Source organism: Cygnus olor (genome assembly GCF_009769625.2).
Source record: "Cygnus olor isolate bCygOlo1 chromosome W unlocalized genomic scaffold, bCygOlo1.pri.v2 SUPER_W1, whole genome shotgun sequence".
NCBI lineage: Eukaryota > Metazoa > Chordata > Aves > Anseriformes > Anatidae > Cygnus > Cygnus olor.
The window spans coordinates 375,833-397,851 of NW_024429070.1; the positions used below are offsets into that span (position 1 = coordinate 375,833).

General features: G+C 47.0%; 1 protein-coding gene across 1 annotated transcript in view; it reads left to right on the forward strand.

Annotated features, from left to right (window-relative positions):
- Nucleotides 1–22,019, forward strand: part of LOC121062890 (transcription factor RFX3-like) — a 215,500-nt gene that overhangs the window by 175,349 nt on the left and 18,132 nt on the right. The window contains exons 12-13 of the mRNA XM_040543181.1: nucleotides 15,173–15,270; nucleotides 15,525–15,674. Coding sequence (XP_040399115.1) covers nucleotides 15,173–15,270; nucleotides 15,525–15,674 — 248 coding nt within the window. The remainder of the gene's footprint in view (nucleotides 1–15,172; nucleotides 15,271–15,524; nucleotides 15,675–22,019) is intronic.

Consider the following 22,019-nt stretch of genomic DNA (forward strand, 5'->3'; position numbering starts at 1 on the left):
CCTCCACGTGCTTAGAGATGGCCTCCAGGATGAGCTGCTCCATCACCTTTCCAAGGATGGAGGTGAGGCTGACTGGCCTGTACTTTCCTGGGTCTTCCTTCTTGCCCTTCTTGAAGACTGGAGTAATGCTGGCTTTCTTACAGTCCTCAGGCACCTCTCCTGTTCTCCAAGACCTTTCAAAATACTTTGCACAAGTCCAGGTAGATGATGTCAGTTGCTCATCCCCTATCCACAAATGCTGTAACCCCGTTGTAGAAGGCCACCAGATTTGTCAGGCACAATCTGCCCTTAGTGAAGCCATGTTGACTGTCACCGATCCCCTCCTTATTTTCCATGTGTGCGCCCTCATTGAGTGCACTCTCAGTAAGTTTGCAGACAACACCAAATTGGGGGGGGGGGGGGAAGTGTTGATCTGCCGGATGGTAAGAAGGCCCTGCAGAGGGACCTGGACAGGATGGGTCGATGGGCAGAGGCCAATGGGATGAGGTTCAGCATGGCTGAGTACTGGGTCCTGCACTTTGGTCAGAACAACCCCATGCAGCGCTACAGGTTTGGGGCAGAGTGGCTGGAAAGCTGTGCAGAGGAAAAGGACCTGGGGTGTTGGTCGATGCTCACCTGAACATGAGCTGGCAGTGTGCCCAGGTGGCCAAGAAGGCCAATGGCATCCTGGCTTGTATCAGGAATAGTGTAGCCAGAAGGACCAGGGAGGTGATTGTCCCCCTGTACTCTGCTCTGGTGAGGCCGCACCTTTTGTACTGTGTTCTGTTTTGGGCCCCTCACTACAAGAAAGACATCGAGGCCCCGGAGCGTGTCCAGAGAAGGGCTGTGAAGCTGGTGAAAGGTCTAGAGAACAAGTCTTATGAGGTGCGGCTGAGGGAGCTAGGGTTGTTTATACTAGAGAAGAGGAGGCTCAGGGGAGACGTTATCGCTCTCTGCAACTACCTGAAAGGAAGTTGTGGGGAGCTGGGGTTCAGCCTCTTCTCTCAGATAACTAGTCATAGGACAAGAGGGAATGGCCTCAGGTTGCACCAGGGGAGGTTCATATTGGAAATGAGGAGAAATTTCTTCTGAGGAAGAGTAGTCAGGCATTGGAATGGGTTGCCCAGGAAGGTGGTGGAGTCACTGTCCCTGGGGGTGTTTAAGGAAAGGCTGGACTTGATGCTGAGGGACATGGTTTAGTGGGTGATATTGGTGGTAGGGGGATGGTTGGACCAGATGATCTTGGAGGTCTTTTCCAACCTTAATGATTCTATGATTCTATGTACCTTAGCATTGTTTCCAGGAGGATCTGTTCCATGATCTTGCCAGGCACAGAGGTGAGACTGACCGGCCTGTAGTTCCACGGGTCTTCCTTTTTTCCCTTTTTAAAAGTGGGGGTTATGTTTCCCCTCTCCTAGTCAGTGGACTGCCACAACTTCTCAAATATGATGGACAGTGGCTTAGCAACTACATCCGCCAGTTCCCTTAGGATCTGTGGATGCATCACATCAGGTCCCATGGACTTGAGAACCTTCAGGTTCCTTAGATGGTCTCGGAATTGGGTCTGTTTATCAGGAAAAATTATTAGTGAAATGTATGATGCAGTTAAACAGCACTGCAAAGAATTATAAAACAGTCCAGGTTGGAAGGGACCTCAAAGGTCATCCGTGGTAACCTTTTTGTGGGAAAAGGGATCCTAGATGAGATCATATTTATCAGGGACTGTAGAGATAGGACAAGAAGTAATGGCTTAGCTGGTCAAGGGAAGTGATTGTCCCACTCTGCTCTGCACAGGTGTGGCCTCATCTCGTGTACTGTGTGCAGTTTTGGGCGCCACAGTATAAGAAAGATATAAAACTGTTAGAGAATGTCCAAAGGAGGGCTACAAAGATGATGAAGGGTCTGGAGGGGAAGATGTATGAGGAGCAGCTGAAGACACTTGGTTTGTTCAGCCTGGAGAAGAGGAGGCTGAGGGGAAAACTCATGGTGGTCTACAGCTTCCTCACAAGGGGGAGCGGAAGGGCAGGCACTGATCTCTTCTCTCTGGTGACCAGCGATAGGACCTGAAGAAATGGCTTGAAGCTGTGACAGGGGTGGTTCAGGCTGGATGTGGGGAAAAGGTTTTTCACCAAGAGGGTGGTTGGGCACTGGAACAGGCTCCCCAGTGAAGTGGTCATGGCACCGAGCCTGCCAGAGTTCAAGAAGCATTTGGACAACGCTCTCAGACCCATGGCCTGATTTTTTGGGTGGTCCTTTGGGGACCCAGGAGTTGGACTCGATGATCCTTGTGAGTCCCTTCCAACTCGGGATATTCTATGAAATTCTTTACTGTGAGGGTGGTGAGGCACTGGAAGAGGTTGCCCTGAGAAGTTGTGGATGCCACATCCCTGGAAGTGTTCAAGGCCAGGTTGGATGGGGCTTTGAGCAACCTGGTCTAGCGGGAGGTGTCCCTGCCCACGGCAGGGGGGGTGGAATTAGATGATCTTTAAGGTCCCTTCCAACCCAGACCATTCTATGATTCTATGATCTATCACTGTCCAGTTGCATCTTGACAAACTTCAGTGATGGAGAATTTACCACATCCCTGGGGAGACTGTTTCAGTGATTGATTGTTCTCACTGTTAAAAATTCCTTTCTAATATCAAGATGAAACCCAGAATCAGAGAATATCCTGAGTTGGAAAGGACCCACCAGGATCACCGAGTCCAAATCCTGGGTCTGCACAGGACCACCCAAAAATCAGACCATATGTCAGAGAGCTATGTTTTAAGAAGCAACTCAGGAAAACATTTGCAAGCATTACTTTGTAGAAATACCCCATCATAGGCAGGCCTCTTTTTTTTTTTCTGGATATTTGGAAAAAGTACCAAAAAGTTTTCAGAATTCATCAGAATTTCATGATCACTCTATACGTCACTGTCCTCTAACAACATAGTTTAGCTAAAAAGAGGGAATACTATTTCTTTAGAATTTAGAACTCCTCTTCATTTTTAGCTATAGTTCCTCTTTCTTCAGTGCTCAATACTTTTTTTTTTCTGAAATCAAGTTGCCACTGAGGTGCTTCTTTCCATACGTATTTTTAAAACAGGTCATCCTGTTATACAATAATGTGAAAAAGATCACATTATATGTTTTCCATAGTATTTTTCTAGGAAAAAAAAAAGGAAAAAAGATATTTTCCTTAAAGAACTAAATATGTTTAACACAGTATTTACAGTATTCCCTGTACTTTGACTTTTGGCGGATATTGGGGTGGTTCGAGTCTCCCATGAGAACCAGAGGCTGCAAACACGTGGCTTATTGCAGATGCCTGAAGAAGGACTCATCGACTTCTTTCTGATCAGGCAGTCTGTATCAGACACCCACAAGATAACCCACATTCGTCTAACCCTAACCCCTAAGCTCTCATCTGGCTCATCATCCATCCCTAGGAGAAGGTCCATGCATTCCAGTTCCTCTCTCACAAAGAGTCTTCCTGGCTTGTCCTTCCTAAAGAGGCTTCCTAAATCGATCCATTGCAACACTCCAGTGCTGCACAATATTTTTGATCCCTGAGATCATAGCCTTGCAACTGCTCGCAGACCTCTAATTCCTCCTGTTTTGCCCCATGCTGCATGCGTTATTGTACAGGCACTTCAAAGAGGCACCCACTCGTACTTATTTCCCCAAAAGGGCATGAGAGCTTTTCCATAATGCTGTTATCCTGACATTTCCTTATGTGCATATGCTGGAAGTGGGCCCCTTTTAGCCTCATTTTGTTGATTATGAGTTCTCTCCTGTTTACCTAACATTCTTTGCTTTCCTACCCATTCTGTGACTTCCTCACTTGACTGATGGCCAACCCTCCCCCATCATTCCTATTATAACGTTCTTCTTACCAGGTTGGCCAGCCTGTTGGCAAAGATGCTTTTGCTCTACTTGGTCAGGTGGATACTGCTTCCTAAGCAGTCCTCCATCCTCAAAGAGGAGGTCACAGTAGCACAGAGTGACACGAAGTCTATTTGGAGGCCAGTCCAGGGCCAGGAGTACACACCGGGTCCAATCCCATTTCAACTTCTTCATTAATGATCTGGACGATGGGACAAAGTGCACCATCAACATTTCTGCAGACAACACAACACTATGAGAGTGGCTGAGGATCATGCTGCCATCCAGAGGGACCTGGGCAGGCTGGAGAAATGGGCTGACAGGAACCTCATGCACTTCGACAAGAAGTGCCAAGTCCTGCACCTGGGGAGGAACGACCCCATGCACCAGTACACGCTGGCGGTCACCCAGCTGGAAGGCAGCTCGGAAGAAAAGGCCCAGGGAGTCCTGTTGGACACCAAGTTGAATGTGAACCAGCAATGTGCCCTTGACACTAAAAAGGCTAATGGTATCCTGTGCTGCATTATGCAAAGTATTGCCAGCCAGTCACAGGAGGTGATCCTTCCCCTCTACTTAGTGCTGGTGTGCCCACACCTGGAGTCCTGTATCCAGTTCTGGGCTCCTCAGTGCAAGAGAGGCATGGACATACTGGAAAGACTCCAGCAAAGATGATTAATGACGATGATTAAGGGACTGGAGCACCTATCCTATGAGGGGAGTCTGAGAGAGTTGGGACTGTTCATCCTAGAGAAGAGAAGGCTCAGGGAGGATCTTATCAATGTGTATAAATACCTGAAAGGAGGATGCGAATAATCATAGAATGAGAGAATATCTCGAGTTGGAAGGGACCCAAAAGGATCATTGAGTCCAACTCCTGGGTCCCCAAAGGACCACCCAAATATCAGACAGTATGTCTGAGAGCATTGTCCAAACACTTCTTGAACTCTGGCAGGCTCAGTGCCATGACCACTTCCCTGGGGAGCCTGTTCCAATGCCCGACTACCCTCTCAGTGAAGAACCTTTTCCTAATATACAGCCAGCCCTGTCACAGCTTCAAGACATTTCCTCAGGTCCTATCTCTGGTCACCAGTGAGAAGAGATCAGCACCTGCCCTTCCGCTCCCCCTTGTGAAGAAGCTGTAGACCACCATGAGTTTTCCCCTCAGTCTCCTCTTCTCCAGGCTGAACAATCCAAGTGACTTCAGCCTCTCCTCATACGTCTTGCCCTCTAGACTCCTCACCATCTTCATAGAACTTCTTTGGACACTCTCTAATGGTTTTATGTCCTTCTTATATTGTGGCACCCAAAAGTGTATGCAGTACTCAAGGTGAGGCTGCACCAGCACAGAGTAGCATAGGACAATAACTTCTCTTGACTGGCTAGCAATGCCGTGTGTAGTGGTTTTACTCGGGTGGGCGGCCAAGCTCCACCACAACCGCTCTCTCGCTCCCCATCCTCAAAGAGGAACGGGGAGAAAATACGATGAAAAGGGCTCAAGGGTTGAGATAAGGACGAGGAGATCGCGCAGTAATTATCGTGATGGGCAAAACAGACTCAGCATAGGGAAATAGTAAGATTTATTACCTATTACTAACAAGCTAGAGAAGTGAGAAACAAAGGAAAGAAACCAAAAGCACCTTCCCCCCCATCCACCCTCTTCCACCTCCTCCCCCGAGCGGCTCAGGGGAATGGGGGAATGGGGGTTATGGTCAGTCTATAGCGCTGCTTCTTCGCCGCTCCTTCTCGGTCACTCTCGTCCCCTGTGCTGTGGGGTCCCTCCCACGGGATACAGTCCTTGCTGAACTGATCCGGCGTGGGCTTCCCACAGGCAGCAGCTCTTCAAGAACTGCTCCAGATATGGGTCCGTACCACGGGGTCCATCCCTCAGGAGCAAACTGCTCCAATCTGGATCCCCCACGGGCAGCAGCTCCTGCCAGGTCACCTGCTCCTGCGTGGTCTCCTCTCCACGGGCTACAGGTCCGGCCCGGAATCTGCTCCGGCAGGGGTCTTCCACAGGCCGCAGCCTCCATCAGTGCAGGTCCACCTGCTCCACCGTGGTCTCCTCCATGGGCTGCAGCGTGGAACCCTGCTCCACCGTGGTACTCCATGGGCTGCATGGGGACAGCCTGCTTCACCATGGTCCTCACCACAGGCCGCAGGGGACTTCTGCTCCGGTGCCTGGAGCGCCTCTCCCCCTCCTTCTTCACTGATCTTGGTGCCTGCAAGGCTGTTCCTCACTCCTCTCACTCTCCCAGCTGCTGTGTGGCACTGTGTTTTTTTTTCCCCTGTCTTAAATATGCTCTCACAGAGGCTCAAACAGCATCACTTATTGGCTCAGCTCTGGTCAGCAGTGGGGCCCTTATCTAACACGGGGCAGCTTCTAGATTCTTCTCACAGAAGCCACCCCTATGGCCCCCTGCTACAAAAACCTTGCAACATAAACCCACTACACAGTGCTTGATGCACCCCAGGATATGATTGGCCCTTTTGGCTTCCAGAACACACTTTTGACTCATATTCAACTTGCTGTTGACCACAACCCCAGATCCCTTTCTACGGGGCTGCTCTCCAGCCTCTCATCCCCTAGTCTGTACGTATAGCCAGGGTTGCCCCTTCCCAGGTGCAGAATACAGCACTTGTTCTTGTTAAACATCATATTGTTGGTGATTGCCCAGCCCTCTAACTTCTCAAGATCACTCTGAAAGGCCTCTCTAACCTCGAGGGAGTCAGCTGTTCCTCCCAATTTAGTGTCGTCCACAGACTTACCCAGTATACCTTCAAGTCCTGCATCCAAGTCATTTATGAAAACAGTAAAGAGAACCGTCCCCAAAATGGAGCCCTGTGGAACCCCACTAGTAACTGGCCGCCACCCTGATGTAACCCCATGTACTATAAACCTTTGAGTCCAACCCATCAGCCAATTGTTCACCCATCGTATTATTTATCTTGCTGTATGCTGGACATTTTGTCCAGAAGGACACTGTGAGAAACAGTATCAAAAGCTTTGCCAAAATCCAAAAAGATTACATCAACTGGCTTCCCTCAGCTAGGTGGGTGACCTTGTCATAAAAGGAAATTAAGTTCGTTAGGCAGGACCTTCTCCTCCTGAACCTGTGTTGGCTGTGACCAATGACTGCATTGCCTTTCAGGTGTTTTTCAATAACTCCCAGAATAATCTTCTCCATAATTTTCCAGGTACGGAAGTGAGACTGACAGGCCTGTAATTACCAGGGTCTTCTTTCTTGCCCTTCTTGAAAATTGGCACAACATTTGTCAGCTTCCATTCAACTGGGGCCTCTCCAGATTCCCAAGACTGTTGAAAAGTAATTGAGAAAGGTTTTGTGATGACATCAGACAGCTCTTTGAGTACCCTGGGATGAATCCCATTGGGCCCCAGAGACTTGTATACATCCAGCTGGAGCAGTAAATCCTGCACAGGTTCAGGGTTGGCTGGGATTTTATCGTTCCCATAGTCACGGTCCTCCAACTCAGGGTAACTGGGGTCCCAGGGCCCATCATCAGCATTGAAGACGGAGGCAAAGAAGGCATTAAATGTCTCTGCTTTGTCTACGTCCCTATTTGTGAGGCGACCATCCTCACCAAGTAACGGAACGATGTTTTCTCTGGTCCTCCTTTTCCTGTTAACATAGTATTTAAAAAAAAATTATTCTCCCCACAGCACTGGCTAGCTGCAACTCTAATTGAGCTTCGGCCACACAAATTTTCTCCCTACAATGGCAAACAACATCTCTGTAGTTCTCCCATGTTGCCTGACCTCACTTCCGGCGGCCATACGCTTTCTTTTTCCACCTAAGTTCTAGAAGAAGATCCCTGCTCAGCCAAGATGACCTTCTGCCCCACCTGCTTGACTTCCGACATTTTGGAATTGCCTGTTCCTGTGCTCCTAAGAGGTGGTACTCCAAAAGTGACCAGCACTGATGGAGCTCGATGTCTTCAAAAGCAGTTTCCCAGGGGACCTTACCAACTAGTTCCCCGAGCACTGTGAAGTCTGCTCTCCCCATATCCAGGGTTGAAGTTTTGGTGCAGTTTTCCTCCTATGACTAAAAATTTTCAACTCGACCTCTTCATGCTTACTATGGCCAAGACAGCCACCAATCACCACTTCACCCACGAGACCCTCCCTGTTTACAAGCAACAAGTCTAGGAGGGCTCCTTTCCTAGTCGGCTCGTTCAGTACCAGTACCAAGAAGTTATCATCAACGTGTTTTAGGAATCTCCTGGACCTGTTGGTATCAAGTATATTCCCAGTTGACATCTGGCAGATTGAAGTCCCCCATAAGGACAAGGGCAGCTGATCTAGAAGTATTTCTCAGTTCCTTAAAGAATAATTCATCAGTGTCATCATCCTGTCCAGGTGGTCTATAGTATACTCCCACAGCAACATCCACTTTATTTGCTTGTCCCTTAATCCTTACCTAGAGGCTCTCATCCTCATCATCACCAACTGTAAGCTCTGTATAGTCCCGCCCCTGCATTACATACAGTGCCACCCCCCTGTCTCATCTGTTCTGCCTATCCTTTCTGAAGAGCCTATAACCATCCATCGTAACATACCAGTCACAGGACTCTTCCCACCAGGTTTCTCTTATGCCAATGATGTCATAGCTCTGGGACTGAGCCAAGGCTTCTAGCTCCTCTTGCTTGTTCCTCATGCTGTGTGCACTGGTGTAGAGACATTTCAAATGTGCTTCAGCATACCCAGCACCTTGTGGAGCAGACTAAAGGATCTCGCTAGCATGCAGTCCCTCAAATTTTGGCGTGCCATCCCATAGCTTATCACCAGCGAGCCTGTTTTTATCCATTATACCCTTCAACTCTAGTGTAAAGCTCTTTCAATCAGCCCTGCTAACTCTTGAGTAAAAATCCTTTTCCCTTTTTGAGAAAGGTGCATCCCATCACATGCCAGCAGGTCTGGTGTCGTGTAGACCATCCCATGATCAAAAAAAAAACCAAATTCTGCCTGTGACACCAGCCTTGGAGACAGGTTTTGATAAGGTGGGTCTGCATGTTTCTTCCAGTATCGTTCCCTGCAACTAGAAGGATAGAAGAAAACACTACCTGTGCTCCTGATCCCTTAACCGATTATCCCAAGGCCCTGAAGTCTCTTTTGATGGCCCTTGGACTTCTTGTCTCAACTTCATTGCTGCCTACATGAAAAAACAATAATGGATAATAATCTGAGGGCTGTACCACCAGGCTAGGAAGTTTTCTTTTAACACTTTTAACACAGGCTCCAGGGAGGCAGCAAACCTATAAGAGGTGAGTTTGGTTGGCATATTGGGCCTTCTGTTCCCCTCAGAAGGCTGTCACCAATGACAATAACCCATCTTTTCTTTCTTAATGGAGGCCCTGAGCAACCTATTCTAGGTGACCCTGATTTGAGCAGAGGGGTTGGAGTAGATGATCTCAAGAGGTCCCTTCCAACCTGAACAATTCTGTGATCAGTGTTGCAAAGTCCAGCTGGGTTCCAGTAACTAATGGGGTCCTTCAGGGATCAGTACTGTGACCAGTATTGTTTAACGTCTTCATTATTGACCTGGATGATGGATCAGAGTGCACTCTCAGGAAGTTTGCAGATGACACCATATTGGCGGAGAGTGCTCAGTATGCTGGAGGTTAGAGGGACCTGGAAAGGATGGAGAAATGAGCTGATGGGATCGTCATGAAGTTTAACAATGATAAATGCCAAGTCTTGCAGTTGCAATGAAATAACCCCATGCAACACTACAGGCTGGGAGGCTAACTGTCTATAAAGCAACTTTGCAGAGAAGGACCTGGGGGTCCTGCTGGACAGAAAAATGAAGTTTGTCTCTTTTTTAGATTTGTGTGTCTGCCACCATACATTCTTCTTTCCACCCACTGGTCCTTCCAGGAAAAAAAAAAGGGGAGGAGTGATCCTTCCCCTTTGTTTATCACTGGTAAGACTGTACCTGAAATCCTATGTCCAGAACAAAAGAGTATTCTTTGCCTGGAAACCTCAAGAAAATAAAAAGACAGAAAAGCCTGTTCCACAGAGTATTGAGCTAATACAGAAGTTTTATAAATCCAAATTATGTTTCCAATGAGCATCCATATTTGGGTTACATAAACAGTACTTACTAGTATTTATCACTACAAATTTGAAGAAAAGGATGAGGTAAAAAAAATATAATGTTTCTTTCTTTTTAAGCAAATTGGCTAACTTTGCTAGCAGGAAGTTCCTAATTGCAGGATTCACTGATTACTCAATTTGAAAAAGGGCATGTCTCATAGTAGGTGACTTCCATTCACTATTAATTCTTACTCTACCAAGCATGTTTTTTTGCCTCATAAGCAAAAGCCAGTCTTTACAGAAAAACAGAATCACAGAATATTAGGGATTGGAAGGGACCTTGAAAGAGCATCTAGTCCAATCCCTCTGCTGGAGCAGGAACACCTAAATCATGTCACACAGGAATGTATCCAGGCGGATTTTTAAAGTCTCCAGAGAAGAAGACTCCACAACCCCCTTGGGCAGCCTGTTCCAGTGTTCTGTCACCCTCACCGTAAAAAAGTTGTCTCGTATTTAAGCGGAACCTCCTATGTTCCAGGTTGCACCCATTGCCCCATTGGGTGTCACAGAGAAGAGCCTGGCTCCATCCTCCTGACACTCACCCTTTACATATTTATAAATGTTAATAAGGTCACACCTCAGTCTCCCCTTCACCAAGCTAAAGAGACCCAGCTCCCTCAGCCTTTCCTCGTAAGGGAGATGCTCCACTCCCTTAATCATCCTTGTGGCTCTGCAATGGACTCTCTCAAGCAGTTCCCCGTCCTTCTTGAACTGAGGGGCTCAGAACTGGATGCAATATTCCAGATGTGGTCTCACTAGGACAGAGTAGAGGGGGAGGAGAACCTCTGTCGACCTACTAACCACACCCCTTCTGATACACCCCGGGATGCCATTGGCCTTCTTGGCCACAAGGGCACAGTGCTGGCTCATGGTCATCCGGTTGTCCACCAGGACCCCCAGGTCCCTCTCCCCTTCACTGCTTTCCAGCAGGGCAGTCCCCAACTTATACTGGTGTCTGGGGTTGTTCTTGCCCAGATGCAGGACTCTACACTTGCCGTCGTTATATTTCATTAAGTTTCTCCCCGCCCAATTCTCCAACCTGCCGAGGTCCTGATGGATGGCAGAACAGCCTTCCGGCGTGTCAGCCACTCCTCCCAGTTTAGTGTCATCAGGAAACTTGCTGACGGCACGCTCCATTCCCTCATCCAAGTCACTGATGAATATATTGAACAATACTAGTCCCAGTACCGACCCTTGAGGGACTCCACTAGACACAGGCCTCCAACTCGACTCCGTCCCATTAACCACAACCCTCTGGCTTCTTCCCTTCAGCCAGTTTACAGTCCACCTCACTACCCGATCATCCAGACCACTTTCCCAGTTTAGCTGCGAGGATGCTGTAGAAGACGGTGTCAAAGGCTTTACTGAAATCAAGATAGACCACATCCACTGCCTTTCCATCATCTATCCGCCTGGTTATATCCTCATAAAAGGCTATCAGGTTGGTCAAGCACAACTTCCCCTTGGTGAAGCCATGTTGACTGCCCCTAATGACCCTTTTATCCTTGATATGTGTAGAGACAATGCCAAGGAGAAATTGTTCCATCACCTTACCAGGGATGGAGGTGAGGCTGACCGGTCTATAGTTACCCGGGTCCTCCTTCTTGCCCTTTTTGAAGACTGGAGTGACATTTGCTTTCCTCCAGTCCTCAGGCACCTCTCCTGATGCCCACGACTTACCAAAGATGATGGAGAGTGGCCTAGCAATGACTTCTACCAGCTCCCTCAGGACCCGCGGATGCATCCCCTCAGGACCCATGGACTTACGGATGTCCAGCTTGCTCGGTCCTTAACCCAGCCCTCATCAACCGAGGCAAACTCCTCCTTTATTCCAACTTCATCTGGATCCTCAGGGGTACGGGACTCCTCAGGACAGCCTCCAGCATTATAGACAAAGAAGGCATTCAGTAACTCTGCCTTCTCTTTATCTTCTGTCACCAGGGCACCCACCTCATTCATTAGTGGGCCTACATTGCCTCCAGTGTTAGTTTTATCCACAATGTATTTGAAGAAGCCCTTTCTGTTGTCCCTGACCCCTCTTGCAAGGTTTAATTCTAGGGAGGCCTCAGCTTTCCTAGTTGCCTCCCTACATCCTCTGACAACAGTCTTAAATTCCTCCCAAGTGGCCAGCCCCTCCTTCGATGATCTGTACTCTCCTCTTCCACTTGAGTTTGCCCAGCAGTTCCCTGTTTAACCATGCAGGTCTCCTGGCTCTCTTTCTTGACTTTCTACCTGTTGGGATGCTCTGATCTTGATCTCGGAAGAAGCAGTCCTTGAACGCTAACCAGCTATCTTGGGCTCCTTTTCCTTCAAGTACCTTGTCCCATGGGATTTCCCCTAGCAAATGCTTGAAAAGGCCAAAGTTGGCCCTACTGAAGTCCAGGGTTGTGATTCTGCTTGGTGTTCTGTTCCTGCCACATGAGATCCTAAACTCCACCATCTCATGGTTGCTGCAACCAAGGCTGCCCTCAGCCTTCACTGCTTCAACCAGCTCCTCCTTGTTAGTGAGGACAAGATCCAGCAGCAATCCTCTCCTAGTTGGCACGTCCACCATTTGCATCAGGAAGTTATCATCAGTACACTGAAGGAACCTCCCGGACTGGGGATGGCTGGCTGAGTAAGCCTTCCAGCAAATGTCAGGGTAGTTGAAATCCCCCACGATAACCAGGGCCTGTGTTCTCGAGGCTGCTATCAGCTGCCTGTAGAAGGCCTCGTCAACTCATCCTGATCTGGTGGCCTGTAATAGACACCCACAACAGTATCCCCTATGCCAGCCTGCCCCTTAATTCTCACCCACAGACTCAACTGGCTCCTCATCCGCCCCTGGACAGTACTCAATACATTGTAGTTGCTCTTTCACATAAAGAGCAACTCCACCACCTCGCCTTGCTGGCCTGTCTTTCCTGAGTAGGAAAGAATCCATGATCAGTCATGTGAGCTGTCCCACCATGTCTCTGTAATTGCCACTAAATCATAGTCTCCTGACTGAACACGGATTTCTAACTCCTCCTGCTTATTCCCCATGCTACATGCATTGGTGTACAGGCATTTCAGGGAGCGAGCTGAGCATGCTGATTTCACCCTAGGGGGGTGGGAGGTCTCCCAGTCTTCATCACTGCTAGGGCGTTGCCCCACCGGTGCAAGCCCAGCTACATTCCACTCTCCCTTTGGATCTAGTTTAAAGCTTTCCAAATGAGCCCTGCTAATTCCTGTCCCAGAACCCTTTTGCCATTGTGAGATAAACCTTTCCCGCATACTACTATCAGGCCTGGTGTCTTATAAAACCAGCCATTATCAAAGAACCCAAAGCCCTGCCTGTAGCACCAGTCACATAGACAATCATTTATGGACTGGATCCTTCTATTCCGTCCCACATCATCACCCCAGAATGGAAGGAGGGAAGAGAAAATGATTTGTGCTCCAGACTCTTTCACCAGCTGTCCCAAGGCCTTGAAGTCTTTCTTCATTCCCCTCAGACTACAGGATGCAGCTTCCTCCCCACCTATCTGGAAGATCAGTAGTGAGTAGTAGTCTGTCGAGTGCACCAGGCTGAGGAGCGTCCTGGTGATATCCCTGATCCAGGCTCTAGGTAGACTACAGACTTCCCTTCGATGAGGGTCAACTCTGCATATTGGGCCCTCTGTTCCACTCTACTACAATTACCCTTCTTTCTTTCTTTTCGGAGGCAGTCTTGAGGCATGGTGTCGACTGCCTCTTCTGATGTGACCTCGTAGGCGGGCCTTCCACCACATCCTCACCTACCTCTCCTTCAAGATCCAGGGCCTCAAACCTATTACGGAGGGGTACCTGGGGAAGCGAGGTAGGTAGGGAGGGGGGTTGCCTGCAACCCTGAACTGGGACTCGCTTCCAAACCTCCTCGTCTTTTTGATCCCCTCCCTCTGCCCAATAGCAACAGGGCAGGGGCTCCACCTCCCTCTGGGGGGCATCCCCCCGGCGCCCTTCCCTCTGGCACACCAGGGAGTTACTCCACCAGTCAGTCTCCTGCTCACACACCCTGATGCTCCTTAGTCTCTTTACTCCTTAGTCTCCTTAGTCTCCTTAGTCTCTTTACTTGGACTATTTCTTCTTAGATATAGTGAAAAATCACTTAAAGATAATATGTGATTTCCCTTGTCTTGTTTTTTCTTCTTCATTATTGTTGCAACATTCATTCTCCACCAAGATTTCACAGCAGTAAGAACAATCCTACTTTCTTTTAGCTAAACGCATTCTTATATATTGATTATTGATACTGTCTTTGAACATTGCACATTGCATTTTGTTCTTTAAAACTGGGGTAAACAGCATAATGGCAATGGTTCAGGGTACTTCGTGCTTACTTAAGGAAACAGCAGTATTTCAGTAATTGCTGTTTCCTACCTGGTTTTGCTCTTTAAAAGAAAAAGCATTTAGGCAAAATTGAAGGGTGAAAATTCATGATAGAAGTTTTCAGTGGATAGGAAACAATTGTTGCAATTGCCAATATATCTGTAGGAATGCTCAAAACAATTTTCACTACTAGTCATAGATTTCTTGAAAGGGTCTTAGTTGAAATGGTCAGTTGTGCTTGTTAAATCAAAACCTAAATAATAATTCAGGTTGGAAGGGACCTCAGGAGGTCTCCAGTCCAACCTTCTGCTCAAAGATGGTCAGTGCTGAATTCAGACCAAATTGCTCAGAACTTTATCCATTTGGGTCTTGTAAACGTCCAGGGATAGAGACTACACAAAACTCTCTGGACAACCTGTTGCACTGCTTGACTGTCCTCACCATGAAAAAAATTCTTCTTCCAAGTCAGGACCTCTCTTGTTTCAATTTATGCCTGGTGTGTATCACCCCCCCTGCTGTGCATCATTGTGAAGAGTCTTATTTCATCTTCTTGATGACCTTGTAGGTATTGAAAGGCTGCTATTAGGCTCCCCAAAACTTTCTCATGCTCAGGCTGAACAAGCCTAGTTCTCTCAGCCTCTCCTCATAGGGGATGTGCTCCAGCTACCTGATCATGTTGATGGCCCTCTGCTGAACTTGCTCCAGTTTATCAACATCCTTCTTTGTATTGGGAGGGATCCAAACCTAGACTGGATAAGTCTCTGAGCCAATACATGCAGCAGATCTCAGTGTGGAATATTTAAATACTGAGGATACAAGCAATTTCAAGAGAGTTAACTTGCTACCTTTACCTTTTTCACTGTATTTTTGTTCTTTAATGTTTAGGTGCCTTGACCCAAGCCATTCGCAATTTTGCAAAAAGCCTTGAAGGTTGGCTTTCCAGTGCCATGAACAATATTCCACAGAGAATGATAGAAACCAAGGTAAACGAAGCTTACTGCACTTTTCATTACTTTATGCAAATGTACACTGAATGTCATTTAAAATCTAAAAGTAGCAACATTTTAACTTCTATGCTAAGTGTCATTTAAGTTGAATTTCAAAACATAAAACACAGGATTTGAAATCATTTTCTTTTGCATAAAAAAAAAAAGAATAGGAAAAACTCTATTCGTTGTATTATATGTGAACTGGAACATCTGAGAGCTGATCTGAGATAAATGGATTTTTTTCATAGGTTGCCACTGTAAGTGCCTTTGCCCAGACTCTGCGAAGATACACATCGCTTAATCACCTGGCTCAGGCAGCTCGAGCTGTGCTTCAGAACACTTCTCAGATCAACCAGATGCTCAGTGATCTCAACCGTGTTGATTTTGCCAATGTCCAGGTAAACTCTGGCTTTAAACAACAGACTTTTTAAAAAATGTATTTCCCCAAAATTTTTTTTGTTGTTGCTATTTCTTATTATTCCATCAATAAAGCAAAGTGAGAACATTTTCCTGATTTTTGTATATGCAGTGATTCAGTTGAAACTTGCCAACTTACACTTCAGCCTTAAATAGAAGCTCTGAGCCATTATCTGTTTCCATTGTCTCTGAAGACTTCTTATCTTTCAGACCATACATTCTGCCAATTTTCATTTGGTGCAAATGAAAGTATAGAGTATATGTGGTCTTAGAATGGACATCATGAATGACGCATAAATATGAAAACTTGGACAATAGCATAGCTTCTGATCTTCCATAAAAAATATTAATTGAACAGCACTATTTCTAGTAGAGATTGTTTCATTAAATTAATTTTTATTTCAAAGACGATGTCATTAATATACTTTCTTCAATTGTTTGTGTTTAAATTTCCCACCTTTCCTAAGTAACTGGTTAGTACTAGTTTCCAGTAATCTGTAAAAGATGAACTTATTATTTTTCATTAGGTTTAAAAAAAGGTTTCCCTTTTACCTCTTTCTTCCTCCATGCAGTGGGGTTCCTGCATCGAGGAAACCCCAGGGAGTGGAGAGAGCCATGGGAGTGGAGAGAGCTGCCAGGAGCTGGCAGCCCTCACAAGAGCAGCTGGCGAGGCTTGGGCGGGGCCAGGAGCAGCGGTGGCCACCCCCCCCACCCCCCCACAAGTACAAAGGCAACCCCTAGGGAGCATGAGTGACCAGGAGTGCGGCAATCAAGCTGTGGTGTGTCAGCCAGGGTGTGGTATGGCACCACAGTTTGCATGGCAGTTTGTACGGGAGCTTTGCCAGCTCGACCAGGGAGTGATGGCATCCACCCAGCACACGGCCTCTCTAAGCTCTGCACTCACCACAACTGACGCAGCTTCCCAGACAGAGCTTTGGTGGGATGAAGGAATGAAAGACACGGACTCCCGATGGCTCTTGAACAGGAGACGTTTATTACAATTTTTCTCCACTACATATACTTTCCCCATAGTCCCAAACGCTGTTCACGCGCCTGAATCTATCATACAATTGGTCAGAGACCCTCAGACACGCGCCTCAAGCCAGCCAGCAACTGGCCACTGCGCAAAGCTCATCTTTAACACTGCAGCCAAGTTACTTATCTCGACCTTGCTCAAGTTTTTGTTTCTGTCACTTACTTCCTCATTATCTTTAGTTCAGGGACGTGTCAAACAGCGCAAGGCTACTTGCGAATTCCTTCCCCTCAATTCCCCCTTTTTTATTTTCAGCCAACCAAATGCTTTTTATAGATTTTTCTATCAAAGAACAGACATTGCAATAAGCAAGGTACAATAAGGAACAGAGTGAAAATCACAAGCAGAATTACAATTGCCATCTTGACTAATTCCCTTAACCAACCCACGATACCTAGGTCGCTTAGCCACGTATCAAGTCCTAATGAGCTTGTTTTTAACTTCCCTGTTAGTTCCTTGAGTTGCTTAATTTGTCGGTAAACCATCTGAGGATTATCAGAAAGATTTATGCAACGCATACCTTCAAATTCTTCACAACCATGCCCTTGTGTTAAAAGCAAGAATCAGTAGCAGCTCGATTTTGTAAAGTAGCATGCCTAATAGAATCTACATCAGTCAACAAGCCACTAAGCGCTAGGGATGTTGCTTCGCAGCGATGCTGTGTCTCACTCACACAGCACAATCACACAATCACGCAAAGAGGCCCCTTGCACTTCTCATTCATACCACAAGAATATATCACTTAAAACAATAAGCAAACTTGTTTGTATCATCTCTGGCCATGTTCCTCGTGGAGTAACTCACTTCACAACAATACTTTGTCTCAAACACATACACTTACACAAATGCTTTCAACATGAGATACCCAGACATCCACAAATAAGACATACAATTATTAACACTCCAATTATTATCCCTCCAGCAGCTGCAAATATTACCCAGATAACCTTGTCACAATTGTGAGAGAGCCGCTTACCCTTCTCCTGCTTCTTATACAGTCATTAGCAGGTCCATCCTGTCTCCCAAAACTGGGATGCAGCGGTAACCTCGGATTTGCCCAATCTACTCCCAGGATCGCTAGTGGCCGCTCTATCAGTCAGCAAATCCCCTTGGCCACTCTATCGGTCAGCCTGTAGGGTACCCTCCTCCCTTACGGGGACTATGCTGCACACCAGACATCTCTGCGCGATTTACCAGCTGCCCCGGCCACATGTACGACCTACAGGCCCTTCCTGTACTGTAAAACATACTGTTTGTCTGCGGCTTCAGGAGGTCCTTGTCTACTCCCGCGGTGAGCGGCTGAGAGTGGAGGCTCCTCCAAGGAAAATACTCGGGGTGCACCTAGGGGCGTCCGCTCCACAGTCGATCCCACAGCCAAGCAGAGCGATTCCTGGTGCAAGGAATGATGCTATTATAGATTTGTCAGCTTGCCAGAAATCAAGCTCATCATTGCAGCCTTCTGCATAGGCCTCTATGCTACGTTTCTGCCTCTTGTAAATTCTGGTAATGTTTACAATCATCGGCATATTGACTGTTAATAAGGTGAGACGTCCAATGGTACATGGACCTCCCGTTGTATGAGATGGAATGCCCTGCCGTGCCCAATCACCACAAATCAAAAAAAAATCCTGAGGGCAATGCCAACGGGGCATTTGTGGAACGTGATTTGTTGTTGGACGTATAATTACACCAAAGAGATGCATTGCGATAAAGAGCAGGTGTGGTGTTGACGATTTGTTTCATGGTTTGGTTTTTGCCTGTGTAATTGAACCTTACACATGCTGTTGCTGTTACACTTCCCAGGATATCTAATTCCTGTGGCTCTAGGGGCACTTGTGGTAAATAGACAGTCCACCCATCCTAGTTGTCTACCACAGCGCTCCCATTCTTTATTGCCAATTGTTCTCCGCTGCCCATCTGGCTGCTTATTTCAGTCCAATCTTTGTTATCTCCCAGGATCCCCAACAGACATGTCGTAAACGGGTCGTTAGCAGTAGCCAGGGACAGGCACATCGCTTCTTGTCCTGTCATGTTGGTGAGGGTGACCCAGATGTTGCGGCGTGGTTGGATGGAGACCCAGGGCTGGCAATAACCGATGACAGCGGCGATTGTGAGGAGGAGGCCAACCATGGCCTTACCCCTTGCTGGTACCCATCTTGGTCCGTGACCTGTGGAGACACAAGCATACCCTCGACCCCAGGTTATTAGAGGATGGGGTCCCTCCCAAAGACGTGCATTTAATTTTTTTTTTACCATTACTAAGGCCTGCTCTGCTTGTGGCACCTGTGACAGCGCGGAATTCATATTTTTGTAATGTTTTACTATGGGCGGTACCTCTTTGTGAGGAAAGGGTAATGATAGGTGAGTCATTACGTGAAGTGCCTTTCCCAACCTGTTCTGTGGTGTTTCCTGGGTGTCTCCCCCTTTTTGTTTATTTAGCAGTGCTTTCAAGGTGCGATGTGTGCGCTCAACAGTGGCTTGACCCGTGGGGGAATGAGGAATGCCTGTGATGTGTCGGATACCCCAAGTCTGAAAAAAGGTTTGAAGGGAGTGATTACTATAGGCGGGGCTATTTTAGGTTTTTATTTCTTTTGGGATGCCTAGTGCCATGAAAGCAACACGGAAGTGAACCTGGACATGGCGACTAGTTTCACCCACCGCAACTGGCACCGAAATAGCATGAGAGAAAGTATCTACCGACACGTGAACATTTTTCAAGCGACCAAATTCTGGAATATGCGTTACATCGGTCTGCCATAAGTGTAAGGACCGTAGACCTCTAGGGTTTACTGTTAAAGACGGGGTCGAAACATGTTGTTGACAGTCAGGACATGTTTGGACAATCAATTTGGTGTCAGTGATCGATATAGTGAATTGTTTCGCCAAGACTTTGGCGTATTGATGGAAAAAGGCATGGGATAACCGTGCTTGCTCCAGCACCTTAGGTACCGGGGCAGTCAGGGTCATATTAGTTAGCTGGTCAGTGCGTGCGTTACCCTCTGCAAAAATACCAGGTAACATGGTGTGGCTCTGCATGTGAATAAAACAATACAGGTGCACTCGCTGCTCTACCAAAAATAACAGCTCTTTAAATTTTAGAAAAAAGTTTTCCTTTGGGATATGTCTCAAATGTGCCCTCTCAATGCGCTGAGCGACACTTACAGCACATTGCAAGTCCGATACAATATTCAAAGGTACTGTTGGCCAGTGCTTGAAAGCCATTATAATAGCATGTAATTCAATTATCTGTGGGGAACCTTGGATCTGCTCAGTCTGGTGTTGCCACTTTGCACCTTCTTCCCAAGTTACTACAACTTTGCCTGTTTTCTGGACCCATCTGTAAAGACTGTCCGCCCATTCATTGGTTGCCGTTGGCACAACGGCCGCTCTTCAATTTTTATATTATTATAAAAGGACAACATTTTATGAGGTGGATGGTGGGTATCAACCTGTCTGTCGAATCCCGTCAACGCTATTTGGAGCTCTAAACTATTCTGCAAGCACCAGGTGAAATAGTCTTTTACTACGGGAATTATAATCAGATTGGGCTCTTCTCCCACTAATTCAACTAATCTCTCATGTCCTTTATTAGGACGGCGAACATTTCCACTCGCGTTGCAATAGTTTCTGAGGGTTGATAGGGTAAAAAGACCCATTCCAGGACCACTAAGGGGTCCTTATGGCAGAGATCCCATTGCCCAATAATAGCCACTGGTTGTTGTTCTTGATTACAAATATATAATTGAAGGGGGAGGTTCTCACTACGGCAATGGCATTGCTGTGCCGAGATTCTTTCGTTAACCATTTGCAATGCTTTATGAGCCTCCTCAGTCCATTGCCTTGGGGCATTAATATCAGTGTCTCCCTTTAATAATTCAAATAGAGGTGCCAATATCGAATTGACTATCCCACACTGTACTCTAATCCAGTTTATATTCCCTAGTAATTTCTGTACATCGTTCAGTGTCTTAACATCTGCATTACTGGATATCTGCTGTGGTTGAATGGTTTGCTGTAAAATCTTCCACCCCAGATACTTCCAAGGTGCTTGGGTCTGCACCTTTTCAGGTGCAATTTGGAGTCCTGCTGTCTGTAACGCTTGTTTTAAGGCAGACAGTGCCTCTTGGACCTTATCACCAGATGGTCCAGCTAGTAGGATATCGTCCATGTAGTGGTATATATATATATAGCTCCGGGAAGCATTGGCGTACTGGTTGGATAGCTTTTGCAACATAGGTTTGACACATAGTTGGGGAGTTTTTCATGCCCTGTGGTAGTACAGTCCAATGATATCGGTCCATAGGCTCCTTCCTATTGATCTTTGGTACCGAGAAGGCAAAACGAGGAGCGTCGTCAGGATGCAAAGGAATTGTGAAAAAACAATCTTTCAAGTCCATAACAACGATGTCCCAATTACGGGGTATCGTTGTAGGTGAGGGTAATCCTGGCTGCAAGGAGACCATGTCCTCGATCACTGCATTGATTCGTCGCAAATCATGCAGTAATCTCCATTTCCCGCTCTTCTTCTTGATGACAAACACTGGTGAATTCCATGGGCTGTTTGTCGGAACAATATGTCCTTGTTGGAGTTGTTCTTGAACCAACTCCTGCAGCGCTGCGACCTTATCTCTTGTGAGCAGCCATTGATCCACCTATACCGGTGATTCCCTTTTCCATGTGAGACGGAGTGTCGGTCGCTCATCAATGGCCGCTACTGAACATTTTCAGGGGAGGAGATGGTGAACTTACATCGTCCCATCACATTTCACCCCATCAGGCTGATGGGGATATTAGCAATGTAAGGGCGTACTGTGCACGTAGTACCTTCTTGGGTTTTTATAGTAAGCATCGTGGCACTCTGAAAGGTGCTTGACATTCCTCCCACTCCAAGCAATCCACCTGTGGGAGTTGTCATGGGCCAAGCAGAGGGCCAGTCTTTAATGGCAATGACGGTAATGTCCGCTCCAGTGTCCACCAGCATCTTGCATTGACTGGAGGGTGGGTGCTCAGAGTTATTCCAAAGGGTAACAGTAAGCGTTGGCCGATGCTGAGCTATGTCAGCCGCCCAAAATACCTCGGGGAATCCGGCTGACCCGAATCCTGCCGCTCCCCTGATAGCATCCACAGCCCTTGGTACTACTGCTCGGAAAAGAATCAATTTAGCAATTCTAGTTCCCTTTGGCATTGACAATGGTGGAGACGGTGTCCAAGCCGTAGCTTGGATTTGTCCTTTATAGTCGGCATCAATTATCCCCGGCAAAACAAACAATCCGGTCAAAGTTGTACTTGATCG